Consider the following 19,245-nt stretch of genomic DNA (forward strand, 5'->3'; position numbering starts at 1 on the left):
CCACACCATTGTCCATGTCCGTGGGTCTTGCCATATATATTCTTTGGCTACTATATTCCCTGTGCTGAACTTTATATCACCATGACTGTTCTGTAACAAGCAATCTGTACTTTTTAATCCCTTCACCTCTTTTTGCCTATCCCCCTACCTCCACTCCCTTCTGGCAACCATCAAAATGTTCTCTGTATCTATGATTCTGTTTCTGTTTTGATTCTTCATTTATTTTGTTTTTTAGATTCAATTATTGATTTTATTGCCATTTTATTGTTAATATTTTTAATCTTCTTTTTAAAGAAGACCCTTTAAGTTTTCATATAATACTGGTTTGGTGGTGATGAACTCCTTTAGCTTTTTCTTGTCTGGGAAGCTCTTTATCTGTTCTTCAATTCTAAATGATAGCTTTGCTGGATAGAGTAATCTTGGTCGTAGGTCCTTGCTTTTCATCACTTTGAATACTTCTTGTCAATCCCTTCTAGCCTGCAAAGTTTCCTTTGAGAAATCAGCTGACAAGATTATGGGAGCTTCCTTGTAGGTCACTAACTGTTTTTCTCTTGCTGCTTTTAAGATTCTCTTTTTGTCTATAATAACCTTTGGCATTTTAATTGTGATATGTCCTGGTGATGGTCTCTTTGGGTTCATCTTGTTTAGGACTTTCTGCACTTCCTGGACTTGTATGTCTATTTCTTTCACCAAGTTGGGGAAGATTTCTGTCATTATTTTTTTAGATAGGTTTCCAATTTCTTGTTCTTGCTCTCTCTCTTCTCCTTCTGGCACCCCCATGATATAAATGTTGGTACTCTTGAAGTTGTCCCAGAGGCTCCTTATCTATCCTCATTTTTTCAGGGGGGATTCTTTGTTCTTATTAATTATCCTATTGTTTGTTTTTTGCTTCCATATATTCCAAATCACTGATTTGATTCTCAGCTTCATCCACTCGACTGTTGATTCCCTGTAAATTATTCTTTATTTCAGTTAGTGTATCCTTCATTTCTGACTGATTGTTTTTCGTGGTTTCCATGTCCTTTTTCATGCTGTTGAAGTTCTCTCTGAGTTTATCTACTTTTCTCCTAAGTTCATTAAGCATCCTCGTAACCAGTGTTTTGAATTCTGCATCTAGTAGATTGCTTGTCTCCATTTTATTTAGTTCTTTTTGTGGAGTTTTGTTCTGTTCTTTCATTTGGGATGTGTTGTTTTGTGTCCTCGTTTTGGAAGCCTCTCTGTGTTTATTTCTATGTATTAGGTAAAGCTTGTACATCTCTCTGGCTTGGCAGAGCAGCCTAATATAGTAGGTGTACTATAAGGTTCAGTGGCACAGCCTCCCTTATCACCCAGGCTGGGTGCTTGAGGTGTGCCCACCATGTGGGCTGTGTACACCCTCCTAAGTGAGATTTGATTGCTGTTGGCAGGTTAATGGGAGGGATTTACCCAGGCCAATCAGCTGCAAGGACTGGATATGACCAGTGATCACCACCCTCCTACCATTTTGGGGTGTCAGCCATGCAGGGGTCCACTCCACAGAGCAGGACTTACTTCAGCCAGGCTCTGATGTCTTCTGGATCCATGCCTTGAGTGTGTTGCTTGTGGAGGTAATGGGGTGGTGGTGCTGCAACATGGTCTGTAGTTGTCCACTGGGTGCACAGGCTCTAGGCCTCCTGAGAGGCACAGGCCAAGGTCAGTCACTACCTGTGTTCTGTCTGGGGCCATCTGGCATAAACTACAGAGCAATCTGTAGATGGCTGCTACTTGTGCTGGGCTTGAAGGTGCCCAAATAAAGCCAGGCTGCGAACCAAGGTTAGCTGCTGCTATTGCCAGGCCTGGAGCCACTTAACAAGAGGTATGTGGCTCACTGAGGCCAGATGTTACTTGTTTGAGAAAATTGAGGAAAATCTGAAGCATGAGCTAAGACAGGCCATTCATATTGAGAAGCCCCTGGAAACAGCTTGGGTGTGCCTGGAAATTGTTTGGGGTGGAGCCTCAGGGAATCACCATGGTGGGGCAAACAGTGTGAGCCAGGTTAATGGAGTCTCTGATATGGTACCCACCTGCCAGCTCTGTGAGGGGAGGGCTTAGGAAAGGTACAGTGACCTCTGCTAGCACTTCTGTCTGAAAGAAAGCTGTCCCTCAGCTTTCACCCTGATCCCAGACACTCAGTTCCTCTCCATATGCCTCTGGTGCCTGTCAAGCTGCTGCCTCAGTGCTGGATCTCAGAAGAAGTAATTTGAGTAAGTCCATGCATGGACCCTTTAAGAGAAATTGCCTGGGACTCCAGAAGTTTTCTGTCTTCCATAACCTCAATCCCCATGGGTTTTTACAGCCAGAAGTTCTAGAGACTATAAGGTCCAGTGGCACAGCCTCCCTTATCACCCATGCTGGGTACTTGAGGTGCGCTTCCTGGTACTGGAAGCCTGGGCTGGGGGGCCTGGTATGGACCTGGAACCCCTCACTCCCAAGATATCCCTCCTAATTTTCATCTATCACATGTGGGTATAGGACCAGCCCATTCTCTCTGCCCCTCTTACCAGTTTCTTTGTGGTGTCTTCTTTAATTCTGTAGTTGTAGGACTTCCATTCAGCTTGATTTCTAGCAGTGTTGAATAATGGTGGTTCTGCAGTTTAGTTGTAATTTTGATGTGGTTGTGTGAGGAGACAAGCATATTTACCAATGCTTCCATGTTGATAGTGAAATTTCCATCCTTGTTTGATGAATTAGTATTTTTAATAGCATTTTCTTTAGACTTTCACTGGGCATTTGTCAGTTGCCTATCAGAAACATCTAATTTCTTGTAATGAAGTTTTTAATATTTTTATTTGATAGCATCAGACCATCAGTGCCATTCTACAAGATATAGAAGAAAAACAAGAAAATTTATTGGAGTTTGAAATAAGAACCCCTGAAGATGCAGGTAAATAGGGATTCATACTGAAGTTTGAATCATTACTACCTTATCATAGTGGACTGAAAAAAATGGCCTTTTTAAAAGAAATGTGAGAGTAAAATGTCAGGAGAGATTATTAGAAGTCAATGATACAAACCAGTAGTTGATGTAATTGTTGATAAAGATACCTAGATTCAAGGTATAGCATGAGACACAGCTACTCAGAACTGTGATCAGAATAAGCTACTGGCCCTGGCTGGTGTGGCTTAGTTGGTCCGAGCGTCCTCCTGTAACCAAAAAGTTGTGGGTTTGATCTTCAGTCCGGGCACATGTAATTCCCAGTCTAGGCATGTACAGAAGGCAGTGAATTGACATTTCTCCCTTACATTAATGTTTCTCTCTCTCCCCTTCTCTCTCTCTTCCTTTCTCTAAAAAGCAATGAAAAAAAAATGTCCCTGGGTGAGGAAAGGAATGTATAGTAGTGACACAGCAAAGCAAATCCTCATACCTTTCAAATGAGCAGTTATGTCTTACTGCATAGATGTCTTCTTGTTTACAAAACATTAGTGATTCAAGATAGCAAATTAGACCAATTTCTGACCTAGTTATCTTAATTTCTCAAAACTTCAGTAAATATTTGAAAACCTTTGGTAGTTCACAGCTACTTTTACTTTTTAAAAAGATTTATTTATTTTTAGAGAGAGGGGAAGGGAGGGAGAGAGAAGGGGAGAGAAACATCAATGTACGAGAGAGAAACATTGATCAGTAGCCTCTCACATGCCCTCAACCAAAGACCTGGCTGGGAATCGAACCAGAGACCTCTTGGTTTACTGGGGTTTACAGGATGACAGTCCACGGAGCAACACCAATCAGGGCACAGCTATGTTTTCTTGAGTTATGATTTACAAGGTAGAAAGTAGCTCCTGATATATGCATATCTGAATGTTAAAAGTTAGTTAGCTAAAAATAAAGTAATGTAAAGTACCTCATCAATCTTTCATGTAGCAAGATACAACTGTTAGTTCATCTCTTGTCCTAGCTTATGCTGTGAAGGTTTCTAAAAATCATTTCCTTTTAAATTATGCTCATTCTACTATTTTTCCTGGCCTAACACATGGTACATGTTATACTTTGAGGAAAATAATCCAAAATAATTTATACCCCCCTGAAATATGATGATTCATGTATTTTATTTAGTATTTACAATATCTTATGCATCTACCTGCCTACAGGTAGAAGCCTTCATAGGCAGGATCATAGGACAGGCCCCACATCAAGTCTTGAGGATCCTGGTATATTGGACCCACTGTTGGAAGGGAGGACAGTTCCAACACAGCAGCAGCTGTCTCTTCTCTGCTGTGGAAACTCCTTGCTCTTTAGGGTCTCAGCCTCTAGGTGTTCAAGGAGAAAGCCAGATATGAGTCCATTATCACCTCAGCTGGAAGTTATTATGCTCTCAACAACCCTTTGAGAAATGCTACCATTAGGCTTGAAATATAGGGGAGAAACCCCCACATCCCTCACTTTTGCTGCTCAGGATGGGATTTCCCACCCACTGAAGCAATAGCTCTGTAAAGAAATATCTTTGCAAACTCACTACCTTCATATTCTGACACCTTTTATATCTTTGGCTGAGAGGGTCCAAGAGTAAGGAAACCCATTTTGTACATTTCTTTGTAAATTTTTCTTTTAGATGTATTGCATTCACTCATATCAGATAATCTTTAGTGCAATTGAACAGAAAAATGTTCATTTAAAATTTTTATGTTTTATTGTTCTCCTAAGCATTTTAACTATATACTTCATCTAAAATCTCTTTTCAATGTGTGGTGTTAGATAAGGATAGAATAGAGTTCTCTCCATAGAGTTTTCCTGCATTTTTCTACTCTTTTATCTGTTGAGTAATTCCTGTCATCCTCATTGTTTTATAATGCCTTATTATCATATATATTAAAATATGATACATATTAGGGCAATTTTAATGTCTCTTTGATAAATAACACATGTAAATATCTTTATATCCTTTCTTTTTTAAAGTTTTGTTCAAGTACAGTTGTCTCAGTTTTCCCGCCACCACTTTCCCCACCCCACCCACCCCCACCTCCCACCCTCAAACAGAATATTTGAGGTTACTATGATAATGTTGTTTTTACCTGTGGTTTAAAATCCATTTAGAAAACCCAATGTGACTGGATACACAGATAATGGAAATATCAGTATCAAACCTGCTAAACAAATTTATATTTAAATTCTTAATGATCATAGACATTCCCCCACTTTGTTAGCACTTGCATCACATTGTGAAACTAGCCTTTTGGGGGAGATAAAAACTACTCTGGGAACACTGATTCTTTCCTTATCAAATCATTTGTTGGACTTGCAAAGGCAGGTTCTGGAACAAATTCCAACTCTGAACTTCTTGTTATTTTTAACCACTCATCTTCTCTAGTTAAATTATCTTGAAAAATATGCATCAATCTGAAAAATTAGACAAAAGCTTAGCGGAACAAAGCCAAAGTTAAAATGAACACAAGTAGTTTAAAAGAAATAATATCTAAGTCTTTCAATTTATTTGGATATAATCAGTATTTATGTGTAAATCTTGTGGATTTGTAATGGGGCTGGGGTAGTGCATGCTGTCCTTACTTAGGAGGCAATGGAAGAAAGTAGGAAAATTTTAAGTAATTATTATACTTATTTCAGTTAAATCTATAAGTGACCTTCTGTTTCATGAAAGCCTATGTAAGTGTTAAGAACAAGAACCGGCTCTGACTGGTGTGGCTCAGTGGATTGAGCGCTGGCCTGTGAACTGAAAGGTTGGTGGTTCAATTCCCAGTCAGGGCAAATGCCTGGGTTGTGGTCCAGGTCCCCAGCTGGGGGCATGTGAGAGGCAACCAATCGATGCTTCTCTTGCACATCTCTCCCATTCTTTCTCCCTCCTTCCGCACTGTCTAAAAAAATAAATAAAATCTAAAAAAAGGAATAAGAACCAATAGCACAATTCTTATTTTTAAACTCATATAACATAGTTATATATATTATAAATATATAGAACAGTACATTATATAAGTATATTAATGTGCATACACAGATACATACAGTGCTATCGAAGTATTAATAGAGGTCATGTGACTCATCCAGGTTCACTGACCCTAGTCAGTGGGGTAGCAGGATTAGAACTAGGCTGGCCTGCTTTCTTGGTTCAGTGTTCTTACTGGAACACCTCAGGGTACTTCCCTAGGGTGATATAACGTAATAAGTCGTGATTTTTATATCTGGGCCATCAATATTGGGGAAGAAGGAGGGAAATAGTAAAATTAATAGTAAGGCTGAATTCTATGTGACCAAATTTAATGTTTGCTATCTCTTAATTAACTGACTTGTTACTTTACTACCATGTTTCTAGAACAATACACTGAAAAGATGTTAGAGATAAAAGAGGTTATGGATAATGTGCTTGCCAAACAGAAGGCAGAAAGGGATGACCTAGCTAAAAAATACAGGTGAGTGAAAAAAATAGGTGTGTTAGAGTTTTCAGATTTTTCTATTTATAACTATAATAGTAAGGCCTAGAGTTTCTTAAGAATACAGATGTCCTCCCCCTGGCTGGGTCGCTCAGTTAGTTGGAGCATTGTCCTGTACACCAAAAGCTGCCAGTTTGATCTACAGTCAGGGCACTTACCTAGATTGAGGGTTTGAACGGCTGAGTACAGGAGGCGACTGATCAGTGTTTCTCTCTCTGTCTCTGTCTCTCTCTCATCAATAAACATCCTCAAGTGAGAATTAAAAAAAAAAACTACAAAAAAAAGAAAACAAATGTTGCTTAGGGCCAACAATAACTTTTTGAGGTTATCTAATCTATTACCTGCATGGTGAATTGTACTTCACAGAAGGATATTTTCTTCTTTATTCCTGGAAATACTCAGAACATGACACTGTAATATCTTACAAAGTAGTATACAGCCAAGAATTTTACTAAAACCTTTCTGGTCATGAATCCCCCAAACTCATTTTTTGTCTTTAGTAAACTCAAATTTTTTACATTAAAAATTTTCTTTTTGCTATTATAAATGTCCTCCTGAGCAATTTAATCTTGTATATTTTGTCATTTTGTGTACTTCTGAATTCTCAGGGTTCTTAAGAAGTTTTACCATGTTTATATTATTTATATACCACTTCTCGTCCCTTTTTGAGAAAGATATTATATATACTTTTTTCTTATTTGGATATTATTTTTATTAGTTTTTCGTATACTTAGCTATGTATGTCCCCTATTTTTTTCTTCTGATGAGAACTTTTAAGATCTGCTCTCTCAGTAACTTTTAAATATACAGTGCAGTATTATTAACTGTAGCCACCATGCTGTATATTGCATCCCCATAACTTACTAATTTTATAACTGGAGGTTTGTACCTTTTGACCACCTTTACCCATATTGCCCACCTCCCACACCCCAACCCTGGCAACCACCAATCTCTTGTCTGTATCTATGTGATACACACACACATATACATTATGTATAAATACACACATGCATACTAAATACATATGTTTTTAGATTCCACATATAAGTGAAATCATAGGGTGTATTTTTTTGTCTGACTTATTTTACTTAGCTTAATACCTTCATGGTCCATCTGTGTTCTCACATGGTAGAATTTCCTTTTTATGGCTGAATAATATTCCACTGTGTGTGTGTATAACATTTTATTTATCCATCATCCATTAATGGACACTTAGGTTGTTTCCATGTCTTGACTGTTGTTAATGCTGCAATGAATATGCAGATATCCTTTTGACCCTATTCTTTATTCTCATGTAACCTTTCTAATTTTTTTGTATTCTTCTCTTATAATCATTTGACATCTATTGCATATTCAAATTTTTTCTGAACTTATTTTAAAATCAGTTTTTCATTTTTATTTATAAATCTTTTTCCCAATTTTGCTTTTCTCTCTAGTGAATAAGTATCACAAATTCTTTTTTATATAGCCAGTGAGCTTATAGAATCTACAGATGGGAAATTGACTAAAGAATATTTTCTAGGGGACTTTGGAAATGGCTAGCTTCAATTTTTCTTTAGGTCTTTTGATTAACAAGTTATGTAGAATTTTGGAAAGTTCCTGATCACATAGGGTTTCAAGTGTAAATCCTTATTAATATTACTATAAGACTTAAAAGCCTGTAAGCCAAAGAACACTTTTATTCTCTGTCTGAACTCTGTTTCACATGGTTTTAACTGCATTGTTAATTTCTTTTCCCTCTATTTAGTTTCTTGCATTTTATGCTACCAGTTATTTGCTAATTTGATTCCTTCTTGCTGCTTCTTCTACTTACCTCTACTGCTTGCTTTAACACCCAGTCTACTTGGAGTTCAGTACCAACAACTCTAAACTGTGATAGAAGAAACAGATATCTATATTACTGCTTCCCTTAAAACAGTTGCTCTTAAAGGATGGTCCCTAATGGTCCCTGACACCATTTCAAGAGGTCTGTGAAGTCAAAACTATTTTTTTATAAGAATATTAAGATGTTATTTGCCTTTCTTTGCTCTCATTCTCTCATGAGTGTACAATGGAATTTTCTTGAGGCTACATGATGTGTGATGACATCATCACTCTAATAGTTAATGGAATGTGTGCTTGGGTACTCTTGTGTTTTTAAGTTTTCTCAGTTTTATTTTATAAAAACAGTAAATAATGACAGATTAAACCCATATAAACAAAGCTCTTTGGGTTTCTCAGTAATTTCTAAGAGTATAAAGTCCTGAGAACAAAAAGTTTGAGAACCACTGGAAATAAGGTGTCAAGATATCCTGAAGATAACTGTGGAATAGGTGGTATAGCCGAAAGAGGGGTGAATGAGTCATTTCCTCCCACTTAGCCCTCAAGCTCCTGAGAGATTTGGTTTTGGGGAGGCGCACAGGATAGTGCTTATGTAGGCAGTCCCTCTGGCCTTGAAAATGCCTCAGTACAAGTTCAAAGTACAATTACAGTAATTGTTGAACTGAATTTCTCAGATCTAGTTCAGGTATAATTATTTACAAAATAATCTCACTCCTCCATAGCTAAGGGAACTTGAGTGGAACTTACTCCCAAATTTTACTTCTGGACACATCTTTCCACACTAAACAGGTAGGCAAACTTCAGACGTAGACAATGGTGTTCCTGCCCTGGCCGGTGTGTCTTGGTTGGTTGGAGCACCATTCAGTGCACCAGAGGGTCACGGATTAGATTCCCAGTTGGGGCACATGTGTGGGTTGTGGTTCGCTCCTTCATTGGATTGGACGTGTGAAGGATGCAGCAGAGAAATGTTTCTCTCTCTTTTCTGTGTATATATACTGTATATATATTCTCTAAAAGAATTCTTTATGTACATACGTTAAGAATTAGTGTGTGTGTGTGTGTGTGTGTGCATGCGTGTGTGTATATATATGAAGAAGAATGATGTTCCTCCTTGGCCATCAGTTGCTAGCTTCCAAGTAAAGGACTAGTAGATATCTAGATAGACTACCCAAGTTTTGTTTCTTTTTTAGGGTTGACTCACAACTGCTAAATAATGATATCAATATAAATGTGGGTAATGACTTTGTTATCTCCTTAAAAAGGCCAACTCAAGTACGTAAAGAGTCAGCTCCCTCTCAAAGGATATAAATTACAGAGACAGACTCCTGTGTACTTTGAGGTGATCAAATTTGAATTGAGACAAAGTATCTTTAAAATGCAAATGACTGTTTTAAAAAAGTTTTCTCCTGTGTTTGTATTTTTGTCTCTTTCTATTTCTTCCCTATAGGGTATCTGTAGAATCATTTAAGCATGGTGTCCTGAGAGAACAACTGGCTAACTTGGCCACAAGACAGAAGAGCCTGTTAGTTGTGGCAAAAACACAGAAAAAAATAAGCCAGAAAATTCAAAACTATAAGAATGTTACCTCCGTGTCTGGTTGTAGTTGGAGGAAGCTGCCATCCAGCTCAGAGATCTCTTGTGAAAAGGAGGGCCAAGAGCTTACCAGTCCAGAAAATCCAGTGCAGCCCACCTCAGGCCCCTTTTCTCTCATCAGCCCTGTTTATGGAAGCATACAGGAAACACAGTTGTCTGTGGAATCCTGGAACGACAGCCAGAATACCAACACTTATCTAAATTCGGAGACAGTGAGAAGGGAAGAATTTCCTGGAAATGAGCTGAATTCTAGACAAAATGTCAGTGACTGTAACTTGGATGTGTCATCAAAATCCAGACCTTCAGATGGCACTAAAAAGATTAAGATACCACCCCAACCTGTTGCTTTTATTGTTCCAGCAGAATATTCACAAAAAGAAAATGATCTTACAGAACATACAGCCAAAGGTCATGAGTCCTATAGTTCTTCAGCACAAACTGGCACATTAAATACTTCAGAAATCACAAGTGTATTTGTCCGAAATGATGCCTCTCCATCAACTGTCATTTGTAGTCAGGCTCTTTTCAATTGTGAGCCAAAAAGAGGAAAAAGGAAAACACCTTCCCAGCAACCACCTAGGAGGGCATCAGAAAACCTGACACATGAAGTTATTGATGACTTAGACAGTGATATGGGGCATCAGGCAAAAACATCTCTTAAAAAATCAGCTTTTGTTGTTGTACGTGCGAATGACAGTCAGAGTACCTCCTCCTCTGGGCCTGACCGGCAGCATTCTACAAAAAAGCCTTTAAACCACAGCACAGCTCCTAAAAAGAAATGTATGCAGATAAAGGATCTGATAGTTCTAGGAAGAATTAACCCAGGAAATAACATTTTGGAATTCAAAACACAGGTATCTTATTTTTTTTTCTCTATAATCATGTAAATTCTCTAAGTGAGTAAGTTTTGGTGGTAAGAAAAGCCTACCAAGTGCAGGCTTTTAACTCCAATTAGTGAAATGAGGTTTGACTGGGTTTCTTGAATGGAGGGACACAACCACTGTCTTCTTAGCAAGTGAAATGCTCATACAATTGACCCGCAGATTTCAGTCACAAGCACCTTTGGGCTCTCAGACCAGAATTAGTCAATTATATTGCACCAGGAAGGATATGAGAACAACATGAGAATAAGTTGGAGCTGGCTTTGATTCCAAAGTTTTGGAAACTACCAGTGTACTGTTAAAGCTTCCCCTAATAAGAAATAAGTATAAATTCATCTTAGAAGCTCAGTTTGTGTTTACAGACAAAGCTGACCTGGAGTTTGCATACATCAGACTCAATTAAAACAGTATCACATATGCATAAAAATAGAGGAGAAAAAATGATGGTACTGGAAATGCCAGTGAAAGAGGCTTCCTCTCCTCTCTCCCCACATTCACTTTTCGAAGGAGGAATTCAGAGTGGCAAAGATTGCAGGGTCCTGGAACGCTTCCTTGCTGATGGACCAGTCCAACAGACACCAGCCTTGCTAACTGGAACTTAATCTGAATGACCAGTCTTTCCAACCCTTTCCATTTCCAGATAATAAGGCTTTTCCTAGTAAGCTTTACTTATAAGCTAGGAGCAAAAAAAATGATTTTAAAGCTCCAAACTATAATTTAAATACCAAATTAGTAGCTTCATCTCAGATCCCTTGATAATTCCTGTTTGCTTGCCTGTTAACCAATTTCTTGCTAAGTAATACCTACCTCAGATTAGTTAAAGCAAATCATATTTTACTCAGTAAATTAGTTACATTAACTTGTATTTTGACAGTTGTGGTTATTTCCCTGGACCAGCTATAATAAAATTTTAATACAACTTTTCATATTTCAGCTATTTTTCCATCATAACTTTATTAAGATGTAATTGACACACTATACTAAACATACTTCAAGTGTACAGTTTGACAAGTGTTGACATAGGTATACACCCATGAATCCATGACCACAAGCAAGATAATGAACATGTCCCTCAAACCCCAGAATCTCTTTGTGTGCTGTTGTGTACCTCCTTCATCTGCTCCCTTCCCATGCCACTCTCTAGACAATTACCTGCTCTGCTTGCTATCCCTGTACACTAGTTGCATTTCTAAAAATTCTGTGTGAGTGGAATTATACCATATGTATTTATTTTTGTCTGGCTTCTTTCCTAGCGTAATTATTTGATATTCATCCTTTTTGTAGCATGTATCAGTGGTTTATTCTTTTTTATTACTGAGTAGTAGTTTATTGTATGTATATACTAGTTTATCTGTTCACTTGTGGTAGGCGTTTAGATTATTTCAAGTTTTTGTCTACTACAAATAAAGCTACTATGAACATTGATAGGCAATTTGATATGACATAGGTTTTCATTTTTCTTGAGTAAATACTTATGAGTGGGGTGGCTGAATTGTATATGGTAAGTGTATATTTAACATTTTAAGAAACTGCCAAAGTTGTTTGTAAATTTTACATTCCTACCAGCTCTGTATGAGAGTTGTGATTCCTCTGCATCCTTACTTAGCCAACACTTAGCATGATGTGTCTTTTAACTTTAGCTGTGTTAACATGCAGTGTCTACACATACATGTAGATATATGTATATATATGTAGTAGTACATGTATTGTGGTTTCAATTTACATTTCATAATAATTAGGGTGATCATCTTTTCATGTGCTATTTGTCTTCATATTTATTCTTTGTTGAAGTGTCTGTTCAAATCTCTTGTCCAATTTTTATTCTTGTTTTCTTATTGAGTTTTGAGGATTGATAATTATTATTTTACATATTCTATCTTTTGGGTTGTGTCAGATGTTAAGGTAAATCTGGTTCCTATTACTTCTTCATGGCCCGAAGTAGAAGTTTACATATTTCATCTTTTTTTTTTTAATATTTTTTCCTTCAGGGGACTACCCACAAAGCCAGTGTTTTATTGAGTGGTAAAATTAAGATAGAAAGTGGTCAGATTTATCAAAACCCAGTCACCTGGCTCAAGGATCTTCTAGGAGGTGACAGTTGTGTGACCTGGAATTATGCTTGGAGTAAGGTGAGTCATTCTTAAGTTTATCTTTAACTTCTTATTAAAATGGAAAGGTACCATTTTTATGATAAAACTACTTACTTCTTTTTTAAAAAAGAAATCTGAAAGTTCTCCAAGCTTGTTTTTGTCCCCATGTGTCCCTTCTGCAATATGCTGCATGCTTTTCCCCACAACTCCTATGGCAAGAGCTCCCCAGGGGCAAGGTTGTACAGCTGACTGAGCATCTCCTTCCTTGTTCTTCACTTAGTCTCAAAAATTTGAATGCCCCAATTTTCTTGAGCCCAAGTGATTCCAGTTCTTTGTGATTCCACATAGAAAATTTGGAACCACTGATACATTAATAATTTATTAATATGTTATCAGTATTCTGACCAAATCTTCTCCTAAAGACAGAAGGAATGAGCAAGGGATATAAGACCCATAGAAATTATGGTCCACCTTTATGTTTGAACATAGTCTTATCTATGAATTGCTAGCCCTCTCAAATAAATATTTCTTTTCATTCAGAATTCCCCAACTTAGTAGCCTCCCCCTCAGTCTGTCTTTTGACTTGTAAACCCAGTCTGTCCACCACTTTGAAGACTACTAATGACTGACACCCTTGAGGTCCAGTGCTCAGCCACCTCCAGATGTCTGTGGCACCACTTAAAGGAAGTCTTGCAATGAATCACCCAGGAAAGTGTGAATAATTGGACATCTACCATGACTGTTTCACAGCACTGCAGATGTCTTTCGGCCTCTGCTCGCTCTTATACTAAGCCTCAGTCCAGCACTAATAGAAGGCACAGCTTCCTCTCTCCTTTTGTGCCCAATTTAGCTCTGCCCACCTTTTCCCCTAACCCCTGCTCTTCATCTGTATCCTTAAACTCTGCATTATGGTCTCCTCCATCTTTGTGGCAGGTGCTTCCAGAACTGTATTTCAATTCCTTCACTTATATCAGCACGTTTTGAATTTTCTTACTTTATAGTCTGTCCTTTTTTTTTTTTCTCCTAAAGTTTTGTGTGTTTTTTTTTAAACTTCCAACCCTTGGCATCAGCAGACCACTTGCTTTCAATTTATCTTGCCCAGTCCTTTCCATGGATTCATAAATCATGTTTGCATATTGGTAATTAATACTTAATCCATGGGAATTCCTTTTTCTACAGAGTTTCTTAAACTTATGATAGATTATATCATTTTGCTAAAACTGAATTTATGCTCACAGTGTGAATATGGTACTGACTGCTATAGCTTAGGTTCTTTTGAGATTGTCATACCTCTGCTACCATTTGCCTGGTGATGACTCAAGTTTCCCCCGCCTTTTTCTCACTGGAACTACTGCATTTCCTGCTTTTGAATAGCTGGTTGTGACATCATTTAGCCCTTACTGTGTACTTCGTTTACATTTCACATTGCTTCTGATCTTTCCTCACCAGCCATGTCAATTGTATTGTTTAACACCTATATGATAGTGAAGCCAAATGCAAGGTTGGGAACCAATATTAGGGCAATTCTTGGATATAAGATATTCATACAGATTATCTGAGAGGTAGTATATATTTTTTAAATTATCCTAAAAACAGAAACAGTTTTTAAATTTCCGTAGGCCATGCATGTACTTGTAGTAAATACCCCAGGCTGAAAAACACTACCCCAGTGAGTTTCTGTATTAAAATACAGAGTTTACAAGATTTAAAAGCCTCTTTTAAAGTTTACCACAGAAACAGCCTGTACCTTTCCTTGTCTTGGAGTAACTCCTGAATTCAGTCACTTCTTGATGAAAGGAGCTTTTGTTACATTGCTAAATGTGAACATTTCAACTGACTAGTTTTAAGAATGCTGGTGGGGCTACAGGCCAGGAATGGTTGGTTGTCAGGCAAGAGATGCCGAAAAATTAGGTCTTGTCTTGCATAAGACAGAACGACAGAGCCACTAGACACAGAGATGACTCATACTTACCACCCCAGCAGCTGGGCCTGATGCTTACTCCCACTGTTTGCAGTCACTGACACCATCTCCTAGGCATCATCCTGATGTGGCGGACTGATCTCTCTCTGGGAGACAGGAGACTGTGCTTGTTCCTGATAGCACCCTTGATAAGTTACATGATGTGGGCAACAGTTGTCAACCCTGCCTACACATTAGAATCATTTAGGGAGCTTTTAAAAACTACCAGTTTTTAAAACTAGTGGACTCCAGTTCCATAGCTTCTGATCTAATAGTCTGGGTTAGAAACCAAGTGGTAGCATTTTTTAAAAAGCTTTCCAGGGATTCTAATGTGTAGCCTGAGTGAGAATCACTGATCTAAGTCAAGTCATTTTAAGTCTTCAGAACCTGTTTTCTTATGTGTAAAAATAAGTAGTAGTGCTAAATGATCTCTAAAGACCTTTCCAATTGGAGATGCTAGGACTTGCATAGCACTGTGTGGTTTATAAAATTCTTCTGTGCATATTCTATCACAAAAACCCCATGAGTTCAGAAGGTCAACCATAATCTTTATTTACAGATGAGAAAACAGGGTTGCAGGCAGTTAAGTGACCTGATTGGCCTCAAGGCCAGTAAGTAGCAGAACCAGGACTAGAACCTGAGCTCACAGTGATTCCCTATCCACTATTTTTTACATTTGCAACAACCACACACAAGGGAGGCCCACTTCCTTTCACTGGACACAGGATGCCCTAAATGCAAAACACTCAGAATCATTTTGCTTCTTTTATGACTTTCTGCAAAGCCTTATTCTTGTGCAGCAAAAATTGCCCACTTCCACAGGAAAAATGCCTTTCTGTGATATAATAACAGTAAGAGAATCATAAGAAAGGGAATGACAGTTCAGTTTTGTGAATGTTGAGAACTAGAGTCAGGCAGATAAAAAGTAGACTGCCATCTTGGGCAGTGACTCAAGGAGCAGAGTAGGCCTCTTTGTGAACATACTTCTCATTCGAGTGCTTTCGGGTCTGAATTTCTACCCTTATACTCCTTTGGATGTAGTACTGCCTTTTCTCTAAGGTTTCCCCCTCACCCTACACACTTTCTAAAAAAATTTCTCCCACAACCATGATTAGGAATATCAAGATATGGAAAAGTTGAGTGGGAATGTAGAAAGTGATGGAAACTTTTGATCTGGACAGACAGCTTCATTCAGTCCATTAATTACTCTCCCAATGTGTTGTAACTTCAACCTCCTGTGAGCCCAGCTTCTACTCAGAGGAGAGGATTAGAGATGTGGGTCCGTTTGAAATACAAATGTCCAGGAAGTATGAATCCTGAAGACATAAATAATGTGAGAAGACTACTGCCCTTCTCTTGCCTCTGACTGCATAGGGCGCCTGGGGGAAGCAAAGAAAGGGGGGCTCTAGGATGGTGGTTGGGAGGTGAGTAGTGGAAAGATACCTATCATTTCTCTAGGATCAGCTCTTCCAAGGCAGCTATTACACTTTCATACTACTTTTTATCTTGCCTTCTGAATTCCTTAAGAAGTATTTTAATTTTCTTAGCCCCCAGTGTGTTTTTATGTTGCAATGAACTTAAACAAATGAACTTTGCCCACTCTCTCCTGAGATTCAAAACTATCATCCTTTCCTCTTTCTTGCTCTTGGAATAGTGAAAATTTGTTAACTTGCTTCTTAAAACTTGAAATGGAATTAAAACAGTCATTTATCATCTGTGAACAAATTCTCATTAGTCAATACCAATAACTTTTTTCTAAAGACATGAAAAATGGACTGGTACTTTTAAATAAAATGAAGGCCCAGCAAGAAAACAAATTCTTAAGCACTTCTTTAATATTCAAAGGAAGATTGTGTTTTACATTATTTTCTTGATGCATGTTGGTACATAAGGTATAGAGAAACATTTATTACTGCAATTAATGACAATTAATACTATATTTGAATTTCTCCAGTGACCTAACCAAGATAAAATTAAGTGATCATTTCACTCAGCTCATTCACTACATTTCTAGAATAGTGGTTAACTGAATCATCCATCTACCCCAAATATGCACACATACACACACCCCATACCCCACTTTTTCCCCTAATATGATATTAGGGAATCAGCATAGTCTGGTTTCTGAGGAATTATGGATCGTCTGTTATTAAGAGCTTCAGGGAAAGCATCAGTGGCCTCAGGGTGAAGCATCCCTCTAGTTTTACCTTTCAGAAAAGGAAGAACACAACCACCTACAGGTATCTTCACAGAATACACTTTACCCTGAGCTACGCCTCTCTTACTTGTCCTCATCTGGGGGAAGGTAGCATCCTACCAGGTGCCCTTCAACAAAATGGGTTTTGGGTGGTGAAGTTGCTGAGACTGCTGGAGAGTATTAGTCTGAGACCCTAAGAACCTAGCCTCTGTCTTAGCAGGCATGTGAGCTAGATTTGCATCTAATGAGATTTAGTCCAGGAATCAGAGTTTGAGTTACAGGCAGATGTGAGGACTGTTTGCTCTTATTCTTTATTATTTTTTTATAGAATAGCAAATACACAAACCAGTAATATAGTAGTTTATTATAAAGTATTATGTACTGTACCTGGCTGGCGTAGCTCAGTGGATTGAGCGTGGGCTGGGAACCAAAGCATCACAGGTTCGATTCCCAGTCAGGGCACGTGCCTGGGTTGTAGGCCACGGCCCCCAGCAACTGCACATTGATGTTTCTCTCTCTCTCTCTCTTTCTCCCCACCTTCCCTCTCTAAAAATAAATAAATAAAAATTTTTTAAAAAGTATTATGTACTGTACATAATTGTATGTGCTATACTTTTATACTACTGACAATGCAGTAGGTTTATTTACACCAGCATCACCATAAACATGAGCAATGTGTTGCATTATTACGTTGGGGTGGGATGGTACCCTTATACTTTACCCAACTGGAACACGGGTGCTATTATGAGATGGACCATTTCCAGAAGTGACCTAGTGCCTATTCATTTAGAGATCTATTACTACCCTTGTTCAATAAATCACTTCTGTCTTGTGGAAAACAGATTTTTAACTCAGTGGATTTTCTTTTTTTTTTTTTAATTTTTAAAATTCCCACCTGAGGCTATGTTAATTGGTTTTAGAGAGAGGAAAGAAGAGAGAGAAAGAAAAAGAAACATTGATATGAGAGAGAAACATCAATAGGTTGCTTCCCATACACACCCTGACTGGGGAGTGAACCTGCAACCTAGGTGTGTGCCCTGACTGGGGATCGAACCTGCAGCTTTTTGGTGTGTGGGACGACATTCCAACCGACTGAAACATCCAGCCAGGGCTCAGTGCATTTTCTTAAAGTTGTGTTCTTTGTGTGTCTGTATTTACCCCACTGGTATGTTTAAGATCTCTAAGGCCACTGATATACAATTTTACCACCTTATATTGCCCAGCATTAACTGGTAAAAAATGTACTTTAAATCTGAGATATAGGTGAAAACATACCAAGACTGCATATTGATGAGTGCATAAAGTGTATTGGATATTGTCAGGGCATAAGATGAGCAAAATCCATTGTTTTTTATTGTTAGTTGTCTGGGGAACTGACATATGGCATTCAAGGGCCTCACCTCTCCTTCTTTCATGGCTAGTAGAGGGGTTTAGCACAGGAGGTAGGCCAGGTCTGTTTCATTTCCATTACCAGTCTTTGGTCATGGGATTGAGCTCAAAGGGTGCCTAACCCTTCCCGATCCCTTAGGCCTTCCTTGCTCTGTTCAATAACAAGCATTTATTGACGATGTGCTAGACAGTATGCCAAATGCTTTTCGTGTTAATCTCTTTTAATCCTTGAAACTTAATAAGCTTAATGGAGGTACTTGTTTTACAGATGTACAAACTAAGATTCAGAGAATTTAAGAATCTTGCTTAAGAGCTGGGATTTAAGAGGTTTTTTCCCAGTATTGTCAGGCACTATGTGAAATGCTAGAGTATAAAATGAATATGACATAGGCCCTGTCTTCAAGGAGCTTATAGTTTAATGGAAACAGATACATTAACACATCATTTCATTTAAATGGGAGAAGTGCCTTGACAGAAATATGAGCACAGAAGTTATGGGAGCCTAGATGAGGGTCATTACCTGAGCTTAAAGGTTATGGGAAGGCATCTTTGAGGAGTGTACAAGTTGGGACTTGGTTTAGCAACAGTGAACCTAAGCTTCTGGGAGTATAATATCATACTGCTCTAGAACTAAGAGTAGAGAACCCAAAGACACTTAGGCCCTAAGTATTTGCCAGTCCATTCATGTGTAGATATTTCTAAGCTCTAACCTTTTGGGCTGACAATAGTTAAGTTCACAAACAAACCATAACAAAAAACTTAAATGTATAGACCCAAAATGTTTATTAATCTAATCAGCTAAGTATCTGATTTCTTGAAAAGTACCATTACTTTTGTGGCTTAATTTTATTAATGCAATGTAATTTTTTAAAGTTAAAAAGTATCAAGTGCCAAATTAATGGTTTTTGAATAAGT

The 19,245-nt window shown here is 38.1% G+C and overlaps 1 protein-coding gene across 1 annotated transcript in view; it reads left to right on the forward strand.

Moving 5' to 3' along the window:
• ANKRD31 (ankyrin repeat domain 31) overlaps positions 1–19,245 on the forward strand; it is a 119,241-nt gene that overhangs the window by 88,915 nt on the left and 11,081 nt on the right. The window contains exons 20-23 of the mRNA XM_045848253.1: positions 2,815–2,902; positions 6,282–6,378; positions 9,668–10,667; positions 12,683–12,823. Of these exons, the coding sequence (XP_045704209.1) occupies positions 2,815–2,902; positions 6,282–6,378; positions 9,668–10,667; positions 12,683–12,823 (1,326 nt within the window). The remainder of the gene's footprint in view (positions 1–2,814; positions 2,903–6,281; positions 6,379–9,667; positions 10,668–12,682; positions 12,824–19,245) is intronic.

The sequence above is a fragment of the Phyllostomus hastatus genome, unplaced genomic scaffold (assembly GCF_019186645.2).
Source record: "Phyllostomus hastatus isolate PE091 unplaced genomic scaffold, TTU_PhHast_1.1 phas_contig_58, whole genome shotgun sequence".
Lineage (NCBI taxonomy): Eukaryota > Metazoa > Chordata > Mammalia > Chiroptera > Phyllostomidae > Phyllostomus > Phyllostomus hastatus.